At 33.3% G+C, this 17819-nt stretch overlaps 1 protein-coding gene across 1 annotated transcript in view; it reads right to left on the bottom strand.

Annotated features, from left to right (window-relative positions):
• Nucleotides 1–1494: 1494 nt before the first annotated feature.
• The window catches only part of LOC129799831 (homeotic protein Sex combs reduced), a 49289-nt gene continuing 32964 nt past the window's right edge, over nt 1495–17819 (bottom strand). Inside the window, exon 4 of the mRNA XM_055844071.1 lies at nt 1495–8427. Within this exon, the coding sequence (XP_055700046.1) occupies nt 8123–8427 (305 nt within the window). The 3' untranslated portion in view covers nt 1495–8122. The remainder of the gene's footprint in view (nt 8428–17819) is intronic.

The raw sequence follows: 17819 nt of genomic DNA, 5'->3' as shown, positions 1-17819 counted from the left end.
CCTATATTCCGGGAGATCGGGGGAAATTGTCTTCGATGCAATGAATGAGGACCTTCATGTTGTCAGGAACTGGCTTGATGCACATGGAATGATAATGAGCACGAAAACCGTCCTAATGAATTTTGGGCACTCGACGTCCGCACCTCGCTACACGGTGTGCCACGCTCCGGACTGCTGTAGGGGTATTGGAGCCTGCCAGGAGAAATGCATTGGCATCCACCAGGTTCCACACTTCAAATACCTTGGAGTCACCTTGGACTCGGCGATGACGTGGCGTCCTCATATAGATAGAACGAAGATTGCTGTAAGGCAAGCCACAAGACAAATCTATGCCCTTCGGGCTTCTTGTTCACTTCCCCTCGTCAGATCATTCTATTTCGCTCTTATAGAGTCGCGATTGAGATATGGATTGATTTTCTGGGGTAATTCCTGTAAAATACACATAGGGAAGCTTCAGGTTGCCCAGAAATCAGCAATCAGAGTGATATCTCGTGTGGGAAGCAGACAGCATACCCGCCCACTCTTTGAGCAATTAAAGATCCTGCCCGTACAACACCTGTATGTTTACAGAGTAACTGAACAATTTTTTATGAGGAGTGGCCAGGACCGGTTCTTTAGAGGAGCTGTCGCGGCGGGAAGGAGGCGAGTGCTTTGTGTGGTGCCCCAACCAAGATCTACTGGATTTGTGCGATCGGTGAATTATTCGGCTCCACTCATTGTCAATAATATGGCATTGAGATTTCCTGTGCTCTCAATGGAGAATGTCAGGTCCTGGATCTATGCTGCAAGCGTTCAGGACGTCGAGGGAACCCTGAAGTCGACGTATGCTTAGTGTTTCATACTGTGTCCACAAACAAGTGTTTTAACCGTTCCAATTCATATCAATCCACACCATTAAATAAACTTTTATGTGCTATGCAAGAAGCCAAACAGCCTTTATGGCTAGGTTTTCTTTAACTTCTCTCTGTGAGCATACCCATTTTCCCATTTAGTGTGACCTACGTGCTTATGTATGGTCTCAAAATATACAACCAATGAAGGGATTTTCCATCGTTTTCATCCCGGAGGTTGGAATCGACGCTAAGACGGCGATGGCCGCATGGGGGGTGGGACAAAAAACAGAGATGATAATAAACAAATCAAATCAATCAAATTTTAGTTTGTCATCTACAAAATTATTTGCAATGTTTTATAAGATTTGTGTTCTGTACCGGATAGTGCAATGCCTATTAATTAAAACAATTAATAATTTTTTAATACAACATTCCTCGGAAAGCTACAATGGATACAACTAGTTGTAGATAAACTTGTGAAATTTCAAGACACATTCAAGAAATGTTCTAAAGAAATCGTCATACCTGAAATATGGGGGCATCCAAACATTATCTTAAGACGTGTTTTACTGGGTAACGTGAGCAAAAATGTTTTTTTCATAAATGGAAAAATCTAGCTTGTCCGGAAGTTTAATGCCGAGGCCTTCTGCAAGAAAACTACTTTCTGTTTTAAACAATTTTATTCATATGTATTTTTTTGGATTTGCAATTGTATTTTTTTATACATGGAATGCAAAGAGTTGGATGTCATGTGATAGTTTTACTTTGAGACTTTTTATTGCAGTTTTTTTTCTTTAAGACTTGTCTGTGTTTGAGTGACTAAAAATCCATTGGATTTAGCCCGATGTAACTATCTCTCACCTAAGAATTCCCACCCACTTCTCCACTTTCTATGCCCAGATATAAATAATTAGTTATTACAGTAGATTTTGTGTCATGTTCATCCTTGTTTAAATATCGTCCTACAAATATTATTTTCAAATAATATTTTTTTTTTTCAATTTATATATCATTTTCACATTTTCTTTTATTAAATATAATTTAATTACTAGAGATTCAGTTTTATACAAACACTCAGTAGTTTTTTTTATAGTGATTTCTTTTAGACTTCTTACATGATTAAATTAACTACGAAAAAATGCACTAACCTTAGTTAAATAAAGATACTACAAATAATAACATAATCGGTCTCATGAGTTCTTCTCTTGCTCGTGTGTGTTTTCTTTTTCTTTATACAAAAAATTTTGTGCTCATCTTGCATTTTCTTTAGCATTTTCATCTTTCAAGTGGTGTTTTCTCAATAATTCTCACCTCATCACTCTTTCATCTCATTTGCATTTTCCACCACAAATGTTTATGTTTTGTTGTTTTGTGAATTTTTCTTTTAGATTAAAAATCATTTATCAAACACTGTGTGATGATAAATTAGAGGAGAATATTTGCGTCAATTTGCTTTAATCCACAAGAAATTATATTTAACACACAAATATTATTTCTGGGGACAAAAACATCATCTAATGGGCAACGCACAACCTATATTGTATTTTAAATATTGTTTTGACATTTCCAAGTAATCGTGTATGGGAAATATCGGAAATATGTTCAAGAAATCACATGGATAATCACTAGCTTAAAAAGATGATTATAAATTTATTAAAACTAAAGAACCTTTATTCTTCCTGCAGAGTGAATAATATATATTTTTCTCATTTATCTCGTTCATTCAGATGTCCGTTTTTTTTAAATCAGTTCTAACAAAAACAATTGTGCCAAGGGCGTAGACGGGATTTTAGTAAGAGGGGGCCAAATTCGAAATAATGTCAACTGATATTTGAGGGGAATATTTTCGTAGAATCGTCCCTCAAAGAAATATTTTTGAAACACAAGAAAACAAGAATTTTTTCGAAAAATCGAATTTGAGCTCATTGAAAAATCAATAAAAGCCTTTACTAAAACTTTTTGGAAAAATGAACCTAAGGACTAAGTCCTAAAAAGACAAGTCTTGTTTTTTGAGGATATTTTGTTCAATGGTTCATTTCTGTACCGATTTATGCAAACGCACAAAAATGTTCTTTTGAATCTGAAAAGCTTTTCTTGGTGGATATTGCATTTGAGAGTGACAATAAAGTCTCAAAACAGAATTTATTAAACCAAAAAAGACTTTAGACTTTAGAAGAGATGACCTAGATCTACATGTCATTCACTCTGACTGATATACATATCAAAAGCATGTGGACATATTTTCGAAATTTCAGTGAGAGTGATTGAAATCTATATCTAGTCATCTCTTTCGCTCTCTTAGGAAAATTTGACAATATGTTTACAAACAAAAGTTATTGTGCGCTGAGCATAATGCAGAGCGCACAATAAATGTTGTTTGTAAACATGCTTTCGGAGCTTTCTGTGAGAGATAGTGAGATCTCGATCTAGCCATCTCGCTTACTCTCACAGGCAAATTCGAAAACATGTTTACAAAACAAAAGTCATTGTACGTTGGGCATAATGCCCAAAGCATAAAAACTTTTGTTTTGTAAACATGTTACTTACATTTCAATGAGAGTGAGTGAGATCTAAATCTAGTCATCTTGCTCACTCTCATAGGCAGTTTCGAAAACATGTTTACAAAACAAAAGTTTTTGTGCGTTGAGCATAATGCCCAAAGCACAATAACTTTTGTTTATAAATATGTTTTCAAAATTTCTTATAAGAGAAAACGAGATAACTAGATATTTATTTCAAATTTTTAATTGAAATGTCGAAAACATGTTTACAAAATAAAAATTATTGTGCGTTAGGAATAATAGCCAGCGCACAATAAGTTTTGTTTATAAATTTACAATGAGAGTGAGAAAGATGACTAGATCTAGACCTCACTCGCTCTCATTGAAATCTCAAAAGGATGTTTACAAAACAAAAGTTATTGTACGTTGGGCATATTTCTGTGCACAAAAAAACTGTTGTTTCGTGAACATTTTTTCGCAACTGCCTTTAAGAGTGAGCGAGATGACTCTATATTTTCCTCACTCTCGCTGAAATGTCAAAGAAATATTTACACAATAAAAGTTATTGTGCGTTGCCCATAACAGTCTTTGAAAAATTCCTTTTCCTCGCAGTGAACTAACTTAAAAACAAATTAAAACGAATTGTTGTTGCTTTTGTTTCTGTTTACAATCTTTGTTGCTTTTATGAGAAGGAACGAAAGCCCTGTTTTTCTCCGAATTTGTTGAATTTCGGTCTTTAAATATCCATTTAGAATTTTTTTATAGTACAAGATTTCTTCTGTCATCGAGATTATCTTAAATTAATGCTTTTTTTGCACCCTTCGACATACTTGAAATAAATACAACACACTCATTTTATTTGCATCTTTTTTTTTGTTAAATATATTCCTCTACATAATTTAAGATGTCTTGCTCACATATCATCTCTCACTTTCTTCCATGACCTTTTTTTCTCCTTTATACAATATGCAGAAATTCAATATCTTACAGTTTACACATGTTGCTTTTAAATTGACATGAATTTTATAAGTTCTCCTCATTTTTTCACATTTTTTTCTTTAATCATTTATAAATCCACAGACAATAAATTACAAAATTTACACTAATTTTTATTTTTCAATTTTCTTTTTGCTTTCATTCACATTCGAAGAAATGTCATTATGATTTGCACTTTTTGTTACGAAAAAACTTGTCAACAAAATAAATTTTCTACACAATAAGATAATAAAAAGAGAATTAAATAAAACAAATATAATTCACAATTTTTCCGGCACATTTTTTTCTCTCTCTCTTCATCTTGTTCCCTGTTTAGGAAATTCAAAATAAAAACCTCCAACACAAATTTGTGTTAAAATATTCAACAAACAATAAACATATTTTTCTTTTCTTTTTCAATTAGTGGATAATCCAAAAAAAAAAACAGAAATAAATAAGAGGGGGCTGATATGGATTAGAACACAAGCTATTTGAGTATTTTTCCATTGATCTTCTGTTCTAGTGTTCCAGTTCTTTGAAAAAAAAAATAAACGAAAAGAATTAATAGGCTTTGTGTACCCTAGAAGGTTGTTTTTTTTGTCTTAAATGTAAGAGGTTCTTATACACCTAAATTGGCTTTTCGAATACTGATTAGAGATGTGATTTAAAATACTGGATCTGAATCACAAGATCATCCACCCCATGAAATTTCTAACCATATTTACATAACGTTTGTGAAGTTTTTGCAGAGGAGAGTTGAAGGGACGATAGATTAGGATTTTTGTAAATAAGACAGAGTTTTGTTTTCATTGAGAATCCATTAGATTTTGGATAAGTTTTGAATTTTCAAGGTTAAACATATAGGAAAAAAAGTCTTTCATAAATGTTTGAAAATTAGAACACTTCTTAACATAGAAATAAAAATAAACTAAAGAAAACAGCACATTAAAACAATAATTTTAATAAAAAATGCAAGTTTATTCAAAGGCAAAATCTAAGACAAAAAAAATTAAATCGGAAAATTTTATCAGTTTTTCGAGACAGTAATAAAATCTCTGCCTTCGGTATTTTTATTTCATCTTGCTTTTAATTCAAATCCTAAAAAGGGTTACCAATAAAAACCTTGTCGATTGTAAGAGTACAAAGAATTTTTGATAATGGGCAATTTCCACTGAGAAATTTTTCAACAAATTTGCTGGAAAATTTTCAACTCAATAAATGAAAGAAAGGGTGCTTTTATGAGAAAAAGATCAATTCGGTTGAACGTAAAAGCTTAAAAATAAAAATTAAAATTGGGAACAGTTTTCCACAGTGTTCCCAATTCGTTCCAAAATCAGGTACAGAGCCATTCAACGAGCTTTCTTCTGACACTTGCATGCCAGTTATATGTTAGCTGAGCGAATTATCATTAAAAAAAGCTTGTTTTCATTTCACACTGAAGATGTTTTTAGATGAAATTCAAGTACAGTAGACTCTCTCTCAATCGGGCATATGGGGCAAAATGTCATCCAAATTAGCATCAAAATCATTGAAAATTCCACAAAAAGCGCTCAAATATAAAGTATCACGATGAAACAAGATGAACTACAGCCAATTTGAACAAATTTACTTTAAAATCAAACGTGAAAATTGTCAACAAAATTTTGCGTCTAATGGTGTCTACATACTAGGAGCAATTTTCGTCAAAAATTGTCTTTTTAAAAAAAATCTGACGTTTCTGTCTACAAGGATAGGGGAAAATTTCCCTAAAAAGGCATTTTTTAAAGAAATTTTTCATAGTGTGTAGAAACCATATTTGAAAAAGATCTGATTGATCGAGAGTCTACTGTACAGTAGACTCTCTCAAATTCGGGAATTTGGAACCGAAATGTCACCCGAATTAGAGAGAAATTTTGGTGTCAAACTGTTGGAAATGCAACGATTTTTTGTTCATCTGCATGCACTGCACATTGCACATATTAAGTTTACATACTTGTATTTATTGTAAGTTTCATGAAAACGCTTTAATAATGCAAAATCACATAATAACTAAGACTAAACATGGCAAATTTAAGGACATTTGCTTCATTCGAAAATTTGAAAAATGTTAACAAACTTTTTCGAATTGAACTGCCGCCCGAATTGAAAGAGTTAATTGAAATTAAAAGAGTCGAATTAGCGAGAATCTACTGTAATTGTGGGTTCCCTGAAGGGAAAATAGTGCTTTCAGTGACGAAATGTCCCTGAAACTTTGTTTTACGGTAAAATCAAGAAGAATGTCAGAAGTGTGGCAAAAAAGTATCGTTGTTTTAAAGTGGTAATCATTTCCGCTCACTACCTCTTTTCCTGTCTTAATTTGCATAGCAAACGATTAAAGATATTCTTTAGCAGTGATTTCACGAAGATTTCGATTGTTTCCATTCATTTTTTCAAGAACTCACACGATAAAAAAATTTCAGCACATATTTGTTCCAAAAATTAGCTCGTCCACGGACACCATAATTGTGGACACAATCTTGTTCATTTTACGACACTCAAAAAGACAATCAATATTATTAACGAATTTGTTTCAAAATGTAGCTCGTCTACGGACACCGAAAATTTTTGGAATAAATTTGTACCTTCTAGGAGAAACAAAAAGATACCCAATATTGGTAACGAATTTGTTCCAAAAATTGCTCGTCACTGGTTACAGATGTGGGAATAATATTGTTATAAAAAAATGTATTAATTTGTTCCTGACAGTGGGAACAAAACAGCCGAGTGCAAGAAATTCTGTTCCAAATTTCAGGAACAAATTTGTATAAAACGAAATCAACTCAAATTTGTAGACATTCCTCCGTATCAAAGGGGTTCCAAAAGAAAACTCTAACAAAATTGTAACTGTATTTCGTAACAGAACTGTAAAGAAAACTTTTTGGAACAGACAAATATCTTCTCTAGGTACAAATCGATTCCAAAAAATTTGTTCCAAGGAAAACTTGTTCCAATAATTTGGTCAGTGTTCAAAAGTTTTTACCGTGTAAATCAAAACAATCAAATGCCACAGAAATATTCAGATTCAATGTAAAGAATCTCAGCTAAAACTGAGCTTTATTGCGAGCTGTTTATGTGAATTGAGAATTACAAAAATCTGAATTTTTTCTCAATGGTAATGGCCTATAAAGGTAAGACTTTGAAATGGAAATTTCGATTGTTACCCGAGACACAAACCATTACGTATCTTCTTTCGTTCTTACAAAATCCTATGAATTCTGAAATTCTAAAAATTTGAGAAAAATGATATTTGAGTGAAGTAACATGTAGCTTACGGTTGCTATTAGTTATATGTGTCCCGGCTAAATGTTTTCTGATTTTGACGATTAATATGGTGCTACCTTCATAGCTAGAAATTAAATAAATTTGAAAATTTCTCTGAAATTAAAGCGTTAAAATTTTTAATTGCAATCTCTGTCAAATTAATCCTCAATCTAGAGTCTTCTCAACTCTTTGGAGGCTGTGTAAAGTGTACTTGATTAAAGGATGGAATTTGCAAGAGAGGATTAATGTGTTTGAGGATGTGGTGAAAATTTCTCTGAGATGTTTCCAGTAATTTAGATCATTTTTCTCACAGCAGCTGTATCATGTACATGATTTTGAGAATGATCCCTGGCGTTAAGCGACTCAGAGGGTGATCTCTTGGGTGCCACGAGATCAGAAGTCTTGTGGATACTTGGAAGAATCAGAATTGCTGCTGCCAAACAGCACATTGTCCTGATTATTCTGGTACCCCTGATATGGCTCCTGATACAGCTGATTGAGTCTCTAACCAGTACCCGAAAAGTGCCACGCGTCCTATGCGCTCAGGTGTGCAAATTGCGATGGGTGAATGTCAAATTGGTAGGGATGGCCATAGGGTGACATGTGGTAAGGTACAATGTTCATTGATGCCATCTTATGCTCCTTCTTCCACTTCATCCGACGATTCTGGAACCAGATTTTAATCTGGCGCTCCGTGAGGCAGAGGGCATGGGCAATTTCGATCCGTCTCCTCCGTGTCAAGTATCGGTTGAAGTGGAACTCCTTCTCCAGCTCCAGCGTCTGGTAGCGGGTGTAGGAGGTTCGTTGGCGTTTCGTCTCACCGTTGGCATTCACCGTGCCTGCAACAGAAAGACCATTCTGCTTAATTCATTACTCAGTTGGGCCTTTCACAAACGCAAAAGGTGTGTCACTCTCACAATTAGAACCCAAAAGATATCACTTCTATAACCCCGCACTAGCCCAACCTCTGAACTCATCAAATTCTTCTGAATGAATTCCCCACAGAGTTTGCAAATTTTACCAAATGGCCTTGCTCAAAATGCACCTCTTTACTTAGTTTCTGCTCTATTTCTTTACAAGGGAAGATTTACAGCACACAAATTTATACCTCTTCTTGGTAAATTTGAAAGGAACTCTTGCAAATTTTTAGAACACTTCCGCAAAGGGTATTGTGCACTAATAAAGGAAACTTAACGCTTGAAAAAATAATTAAGAGTATTGAGAGATTTGAAGAAAACATATTTGTGTGCTTTCTAGATTTAAAAATGGGTAATAGTGTCTCAACTTTGTTGTAGGCTCACATTCGATACGTAGATGCTATACGTCAAGAATACTTTTTGATTATTTTTTTTTTTAGATTAATCAAATAGTTGACTCGGGGCTATGAGTTTGAGCGTTTCGTAAGATTTTTATGGTCTCATTACATTTATCGGTTTACAACCAATTTTAATTAGTTTATTAATCATTCAAAGATTGCTCAAAATTGTTTAGAAGTAAGTGCAATTGAATTACAGATAACAATAATCAGATCACAAACTTTGATTCACCGGTTCATAACCGGGTAGAAACGGTTCAGTCAGACTTATAGGCGTTGTCAAGACCTTTTCAAATAAACATGTCAAAATCGATTAATATATTCGCTCTTATTTATTCGTATTAATATTTAACCTTGAAAAAAACACAATTAGGTATTATTAAGTGTCATTTTCGTATAGGACGTTAATATCTGTCTGGATAATGCAACGTGATTTTGAAGGGAAGGAAAGGTATGGAAGCAAATAAAGTTAAAATCATCGAGTCGACATAAAAGGAGCTTTCCTGATTTTCCTCTAGTTTTGGCAACGACCAGACAAACCAGACGGAAATCTCAAAGATGTGTCAAAAATTTGGCTTAATAGGCAAAAGTAAAATTTATAACATAAAACATGTGTATGTTGTTAGATCTGAGCAGTTTAAACAATAATTACGGCTTAACAAATAAAAATACAATTTTACATTTTTGGTTTCTTATTCCATATAAATTTTCTGGTAATTTTTTATTTATTTAACTTCAATATTATCAATTATTAGAATGTTTTTTTTAGTCAAAATCCGATTGAAATATTAAGACTGTAAAAAATATTATACAATTTAGATATTAAAATTCTATATTTTAGGGCACCACAAAAAACATACAAATAAAGTTAATAACTATTTTAGTAACATTTCTGTAATTAAAATTTATTCTAAAAATGTAAAATTAATCATTTCTTCTTGAAAGATATAATTAGAAATAAGAAATTTTTATATTTTTTAATAATTTTAAGTATTTAAAGGGTTACGTGGGTGAAAAGGTCCACAAACTAAGGTAAAGTACCCTCAATTCGTTCGATTCCTCAACTCAACCGGTGGAATTTTTTACGTAATTTTTTTTAACGTTTTTTTGTCAATTTCTATGAAATTTTCACTAATTTGCATTATGTATAATATACTAGACCTTACAATGTTAGACTGGTTAGACTATTCCAGTAAATCTAAGTAAATTGAATAAATAACCCTACTGGACTGGTCGAGTTGATAAACCGGCCGACTATAGGGTCCTTTACTTAATATTATACTTTTTTCTATATTTTTTCAGCAATTCAGTAAAAAATTATTTAATTCAAACTCTTAGGCATATGAAAGTACAACATTTAAACTATATTTTTTAAAATTTTCATTTACAAATTTTAAAAATTTAGCCACTGAGACATGATTTTAGATTTTTTTCGTTTGAAAAAAAAAACATACTTTTCGTAGAACAAGATTTCTTGGAAATGGTTCATATAAAATCTAAAAACCAAATATTTCCTGTTAACTATGAGTTAGACTAGTCTTTGAATGAAGGATTTTAGGATTACTTGATCACAACTTATTCTTCATCACGAAACATGGTGTGAAATACGTTCAAAATGATATTTTCTGCATTAAATTCTCTCAAAAATTCAAATGTAACTTTTTTCAAAATTCCTTCGTTCAAAGACTAGTTTAACTCAATAGCTAAAAGAAAATATTTGGTTTTTGGATTTCAGATGAACCTACTCCGAACTACCTCGTCCACCGAAAAGTATGTTTTTTCAAAAAGGTCTTCGAATATATTTTTAAATGAAGATTTAAGAAAATATAGTTTAAATGTTTTATTTACTTTTATATTTCTATAGAGCTTGAATTAAATAATTTTTTTGTTAGGTTCAAAAAATAGAGAAAAGTATGCTGTTTTTTTTTATATAATTTGAACCACATAACCCCCTAAATAAAGTCTCAAATAAAAAACAATTAAAATATTTTGAATATTTTTCATTACAAAAGACTCTCACAGGAAGTTTTAGGGATATAATCTCATTTTTAAATTTTTATATTCAACATTTTTTCTCAGTGTAAAAATATTTCATAAAACAAATTTAAAAGAGATCTCATCTAAGAATAAAATGCAAAAAATTCTATAGATGAAATGTGAAGGGGGAAAGCAGAATCAGAAGCACAGGAAAATTATGGTGTCGCCGAGTCGTAGAATTTATGATGATCCCGCGGGATTAAGTGTGAGCTCATAAATATGTCTATTAGAGTTTCATTTGTTTATATTCGATGTAATTGATGATTAAATTTAATTTACAGCATCTTCACCCACTCAAGTGGCCACGGTATGTATTTCGAGGATTTTCCCATCCTGCGCCAGAACCACAGAGAGATCTTTCATCGCCTCAGAATTATAGAAACATGTGATCGCGAGGGATCTTCAAGCGTAGAAGTCAGCAAATGGCTATAGAGATGTACTCAAAATATGGATATATCTTATGGAACTGAGAATTGTGCAATGATTGTGACCCCAAAAAATGCCCGAAAGACAGCATCAGCTGTTTGTGACCACCATGGAGGAATCACAGACAAATTTTCCTTTAACAAATTACTGAATTGTCTCTTCGACAGATGAAACATTCGCTGTGATGACGCAATGAATTCTTCTGTGGCTTTCCCAAGGGGCTAGTTACTTGGACTTTTGAAGAATGATGCTGATTAATATATGAAGGAGGTAAGTAAAAAAAATAAACAATATATGTGCACGGCTTTATGGAAGGTTAGCTGAGATTTTGATAGTAAAAATAATTCTAATCGCTAAAATTTTCGAAAACGCTAATTATTCGCGTTAAATAGCAATATGTTCGAAACTTTATACATATTTCATGATGCAAAAGTGGTGTTGAAGAACTATTCAGTATGAAATTTATTTCCAACTAGCGATATTTAAAATTGAAAAAAAAAGTTTGAAATATGAAGCATTTCGGTTCATAGGTTTTTAATCAAAATAAGCAAATAAATCAAATTAATCAAAAAAATCAAAAAAAAAAAAAAAACATTTCGGTTTGCGTAATCTTTGTTTTTTCCATTTTGTTTTTACACTTTTGTTTTTCCCAGTTTGTCTTTGGAATCTTTGTCTTCGGAAATCTTTGTTTATTTTAGAAATCTTGTATATGGAAATCTTGTCTTTCATATATTTGAAACAAGAATATTTTATTAAATGAAATAATAAAATTACAACTGTGTTTTTTGAAGTTTTTAGTTCCGTCTTTTGAGACAAATGAAAATTTTCTGTATTTTGGGAAGTTCTAAATTTTGTTCTTCGGGGCAGAGGAAAATTTTCTCAGAAAAGGGAATTTTTTGGAAATAAAATTTGTGCAAAAGGTATGAAAGACAAGATTTCCAAAGACAAAGTTTCCAAAAAACAAAAAATACCGAAAACAAAGATCCCTGATCCCCAACATTTCATGGACAAATTAGGCCTTCTCGTAAGTTTACGTCTACATTATTTTTTAAGCTGAGATTGTCCGTTTAATACGTTCTAGAATTAGTTCAATTAAGCTCAGTGGATGCAATCCAAATATATTTAATAGCGATAAAAAATAAAGGGGATGCAAGCCCTCAATATTTGCAGCAAGGAAAAAGCGCATTACTATTTAATCTAATAATATATTAATTGTATATTGCAATTAGTATAGAATCCTTATCTTTTAATTAAGCTTCGGATTATACAATTTAGTGATAAGAAGAAACGATTAGGATACCACTAGAAGACGTTTAACTCCCATTTACCGCATTAATTTAAATTAAAAATTAAGCTAAATTAAAAATAATGAAAACTCTAATTTGGTTTAAAGTTGCTGAATGACTTTCAAGTTAATGGCTCCAACATATGTATCTTTTAGATCAGGAAAATTTCATAAAGTCAGGATTCGCATCCCTTCCTTTCTTAAAACCTCTACGTATGTCTATCCTACTGTTTCGCACTCTTCTTCTTCTTCTTCTTTTAAACATCATACTAAATTAAATTTAGTTCAGTCCAATTTCAAGAGCGAAAGAGTAGGATAACCTATGCAAATCTTTTTAGAAAGAAAGGGACGCAAATTTCAATTTCATGAAATTAAACCGAGCGGAAAGGTGTCTGGAAGGCATAAGCACTGAATTTTCTTAGTAATTTTGACAGAAAAAATACTTTCAATGTCTTTTTTTGTGGTATAAAGGTATCTCGTTAAAAATGGCGAAATAAGCAAAAAGGATGTTCTTTTAATAGACAATCTTTATCTTTCAAAGCAAACAATCATCAGCCCCTTGGGATTTTCTCATGAATACCCGGAGAAACGTGCTGTTTGACAAAATTCCTAGACAATCTTGAGATTCTTCAGGCGCGATCAATGTAGAAGCCACCAAGATGATCATCACTTTTTTTCCCGCATAGCAATTTCGGTGGCTTCGCGGATGAATGTCAGAGGAGATGGCTAAAAATATGCACATTTATGTGAATTGGGATTTTAGAAGTTAGCTGTTCGGGTGTGATGGCAAACAACCACCTGCTTGCTCATGTCATTCGCAAAATTGATTTTGACAGTGTCACTGTCCATTCGGATCTGTCAAATATACACAATTTCAGCCTCAAAAGACCTTCCACCGTTCTTTTTCCCGTCCATCATTCACTCTATCATCTCTCCCAACTTTCCCATACCTCTACACTAAGAACACCATTTCAAGATGCCATCAAGGGAAATATATTGTTCTTCATGGAAATTGATATGAAAATTGCAAAAGAAGGGGGGACAGTGATAAGTGCTATTTTTGGGTGTTTTCTTTTCTAGAGGAAAGGATGTGGCAATATTTTGGTGTACAATAGGATTTTGTTGGCTTAGACAACAGCTTAAGATATCAAAGATGGTTGGTTTAAAAATAAAACGTGGGATGTGATTGTGACATACACAGAAATGTCGTATAATTTTACGTACAATTCTATATATTGAATCAATAAAGTTTTGGAATAAGTAAAAGTTAATTCGACGACATTGAAAATAAAATATTAATTGAATATGATGATTGTAAATTTTAAATTTTATCTTAAATCTTCAAAATTTATCTCCGAATTGTAGTACGGATACTCTTAAAAATCATTAGAACCACAGCGTAGTTCATTAGTCGCAATGATACTTTATTTCTAATTAATTTCTTAATGATTAAATAATGACTTTAGCATTGAAATTCTCTCAAAATCTCCACCTTAAAGTCAAACTTTTCTTTTCAAACTTCCTCTGAAAGTCTCTCTTTCGTGCAAAAGTGTTGAATTTTCGCGTGAAAAGCACCTCAAAAAGCATTCTATGAATGAGAAAACTTTACGCCTCAGGCAAAACTCTTTTGCCACGCGTTTTCTGACGAATTGTTTCAGACCTTTCTGAAGACAATAGAAGTGAAATGAACAAGTCAGAATTACTGAGCAAAAAAAAGTAGCCATTTAGACTATCTCACGTCATAGGACAATTAAAAAAGCCGTGAAACTTTCATGAGACTTCACACTACTGTCTCATTCAGACGGAACTTCTTTTTTATATATGGCACAGTTGCAATAGAAGTGGCTTAATTCAGCATTACACATTTTCTTATTTTCGCATATTAAAATTTAAAAAAAAAAATTTTAATCTAACTCTAATTAACAAATTATATTTAGTATTCAATAATACTTAATACTTAAATAAATAATAAATACTTTTACAGTATTTTAGAATTTAAATGATAGATAGATAGATAAATACGTATTTATTTATCAGCAATGCTTATAAGGAACAGCACAAGAGAGGCAAAAGTGCACTGTAGTTTTTTTCGCGGTGATCATTTAAGGTTATGTCAATTTAGAAATTTAGCAGATGAACAATGTAAAAGGAAAAGAAAATTTTAAAATCAGAAAAGTAAGGGAAGAGTACCAGCGATCGGCAGTGTTCCTCGGATCGTCAGGTTAGTATCAGATTGTCGCACCAATTCAAATTAATTTATAAAAATTAATAGCTACTTTTTACAATTTAACTCTCACGAAAATGCAATGAAGTAGCTCAGATTTAATTTATAAGATCCGAGGTACAGTGTACGTACATAGGTGCAATTACATTTTTTTTTTTATTAATTTATTGTAAAAATTTAAAATTCCAAATACGCAGATATAGTTAAATGGATCACTAATATACCGAGTAGCAGACACAAAAACACCAAATAGTATTTTGAGGTTTATATTTTCAACTAAATATTGAGCATGTCTCTTAACATTTCGATCCGGGGTTCTCTTCCCTTATGCCTAAAAAGAAAAGATCATTCGGTTTTCACATTGGAAGAGGCATAATTTTTCTGAAAGTAATCTTTCTAAAAATTATTGCTCTGCGAAGACTTACGGCAAAATTTTGAAATACGAAAAAATACTCAGCTAATTTAAATAAATTAGATTTCTAATTTTATAAAAATTGCCTATACAAATTCAAGTGCATGTTTAAAGTATATTAATCGATCGAGTAAATTAATTTTTCTACTATGTTTAACCCTCTAACGGTGTTTTCTTTAATATGCGAAAAAAGTTCTAAAACAATATTTTTTAGGATAATTATGATCCAATAAAGTCGAAAAACCATCCGTTCTTCATTATTTCTTTTAGTTCATGCGCTAAGTGAGAAAATATAAATTTTTTTTGAAACTCTTTTTGCTTCTAAAATTCACATTTTTAGTTTTTTAAATTTTTTTAAATAAAATATACAAAGTAGAATGACATGTCTTTTAGTAAAAAATAAATTTATTATAGTCAGATAACTTTAAATCGGTATTTTTATGGAAATTGGAAATGAGATTTTTTGCACAAATATTTTTTGTTGCTTTTTCTCTGACCTGTCACACAAAACTGGGAATAGCTACAAAACGAAGACTCAAAATGAGTTCAAACTTTCAAGAGATGTTTATAAGACTATTACCGAGGACACTATAGCACTTTTAAATAAATAAAACCTTTATTGTCGCTGTAAAGGTTATTTTTGTGAAGACCTATTGGAGGCGGTCTTACCCGTTAGAGGGTTAAGTGGAATTAATCCATATCATAATTATTATTATTAATCGAGTCGAGGCATTAAAAATTAAACATGTCTTGCCCAGAAACGGGCTACGTCAATAGCGGCAGAATTTGCCGACATCAAATCTTCTACATTGCAAAATGCAGGAGACAAAGGACAAACACACAAGTGGGCAGTAGTCTGAACTACCCCACAGTCACACAAAACGTCTCCTTCTGTGAAACCCCATCGTCTCCTGTTGTCTTTTGATCGTGCGACCCCGCTTCTCAAACGATTGAGCGCTCTCCACGTTCTCCAGTCCTGATCACCACCAGGAGGAAGACTTTCCTTGGGCTCGACAAAATCCGGAGGGACGGCATCCCTCCATAAATTAAGTCTTGCATCCTCCGGTATTGTTTCAAGACACATAACAGTTTGGCTGAAACTCTTGCGAGATTTCAGCCTTTGCTTCGCCCTCTCTCGACCATAAAGGAGATGCCTTGGCTCTGTACAAGCCTTAGACATTTCCTTGCCGGAGATGACTTGTCTCCTTATTTGTGGAGGAGCTATACCCGCTAACGGGTATAATTTGGTAACGGGTGTGCTTTTTAAACACCCCGTCACAATGCGCACGGTATCGTTGAGAGCAACGTCCACTTTCTTTGTATGCGCCGATCTCTCCCATACCTCAGCCGCGTACTCTGCTGCAGAAAAAGATAACGCAAGAGCAGATGTGCGTAACACTTTCGGCTGAGCACCCCACTGAGTGTTTACAAGTTTACGTAGTAAATTATTACGTGTTTTAACCTTGTCTTTTACATTGTTGCAGTGGGGTTTGTATGTCAGAGATCGGTCAAGAGTGACGCCAAGATATTTAGGTGTGAAATTGTGATTTAGAATTTTTCCCTCCCATTCTACATTTAAGCGTCTTTTAGCCCATCTGTTACGCAAGTGAAAACAGCACACTTCAGTTTTTGACGGATTTGGCTTTAGCTGGTTTTCCCTGTAGTACTTAGAAAAGTCAACAAGGCTTCTCTGAAGTTGAATCTCCACATCATCGAATGTGGAAGCTTTTACTGCTAGAGCCAGGTCATCTGCGTAAAGAAAGGCTTTCGATGGAGACGGCAATGGCTGATCATTTGTATAGATGTTAAATAGTGTGGGAGCCAAGACACTACCCTGGGGTAGGCCATTTTTTTGCAATCGCCATCGGCTTTTTCGACCACGAAACTCAACGAAGAAGCGGCGATTTTGTAAAAGAACGCCGATTATCTGTGTGAGTCCATAGTCAAATGTGAGATTGTAGATTTTGGTTAGGAGAATCCTGTGATTTACTGTATCAAAGGCGGCTGAGAGATCAACGAACGCGACACCCGTGATTTTACCTTCCTCAAAACCATCTTCGATGAATTGAGTTAGGTTTAACACTTGGTTGGAGCTGGATTTTCCTGGTCGATACCCAGCTTGTTCGCTGATTAGTTTATCTTCTACAGCACTTGTTAGCCTGTTCAACAGCATTCTCTCAAAGACTTTGAAGAGATGACAAAGAAGTGAGACAGGTCGGTAGCTCCTCGGATCGTTGACGTCTTTACCAGGCTTAGGGATTGCTACTACGTGAGCCTTTCGCCATATTTTCGGTATCTTTCGATTTGTTAAGCAGTAATTGAAAAGTCGAAGAATCCAGACAATTGTCTGGGGTCCAAAACTCTTCACCTGTTCAGCGTACAGACCATCACATCCAGCCGCTTTCCTGCTTTTCATCGATCTGATAGCCGAATGAAGCTCATCTACACAAAAGGGTGCAGAGAGGTATTGAACCTCCGCAGCAGCATCCCTATTTAATTTCGGCTTCGCTAAGCGAGAGCTTACTTTTCCAT

The sequence above is a fragment of the Phlebotomus papatasi genome, chromosome 1 (genome assembly GCF_024763615.1).
Source record: "Phlebotomus papatasi isolate M1 chromosome 1, Ppap_2.1, whole genome shotgun sequence".
Lineage (NCBI taxonomy): Eukaryota > Metazoa > Arthropoda > Insecta > Diptera > Psychodidae > Phlebotomus > Phlebotomus papatasi.
The sequence above is the reverse complement of the archived record's forward strand: the minus strand, read 5'-3'. Positions and strand labels throughout refer to the sequence as shown.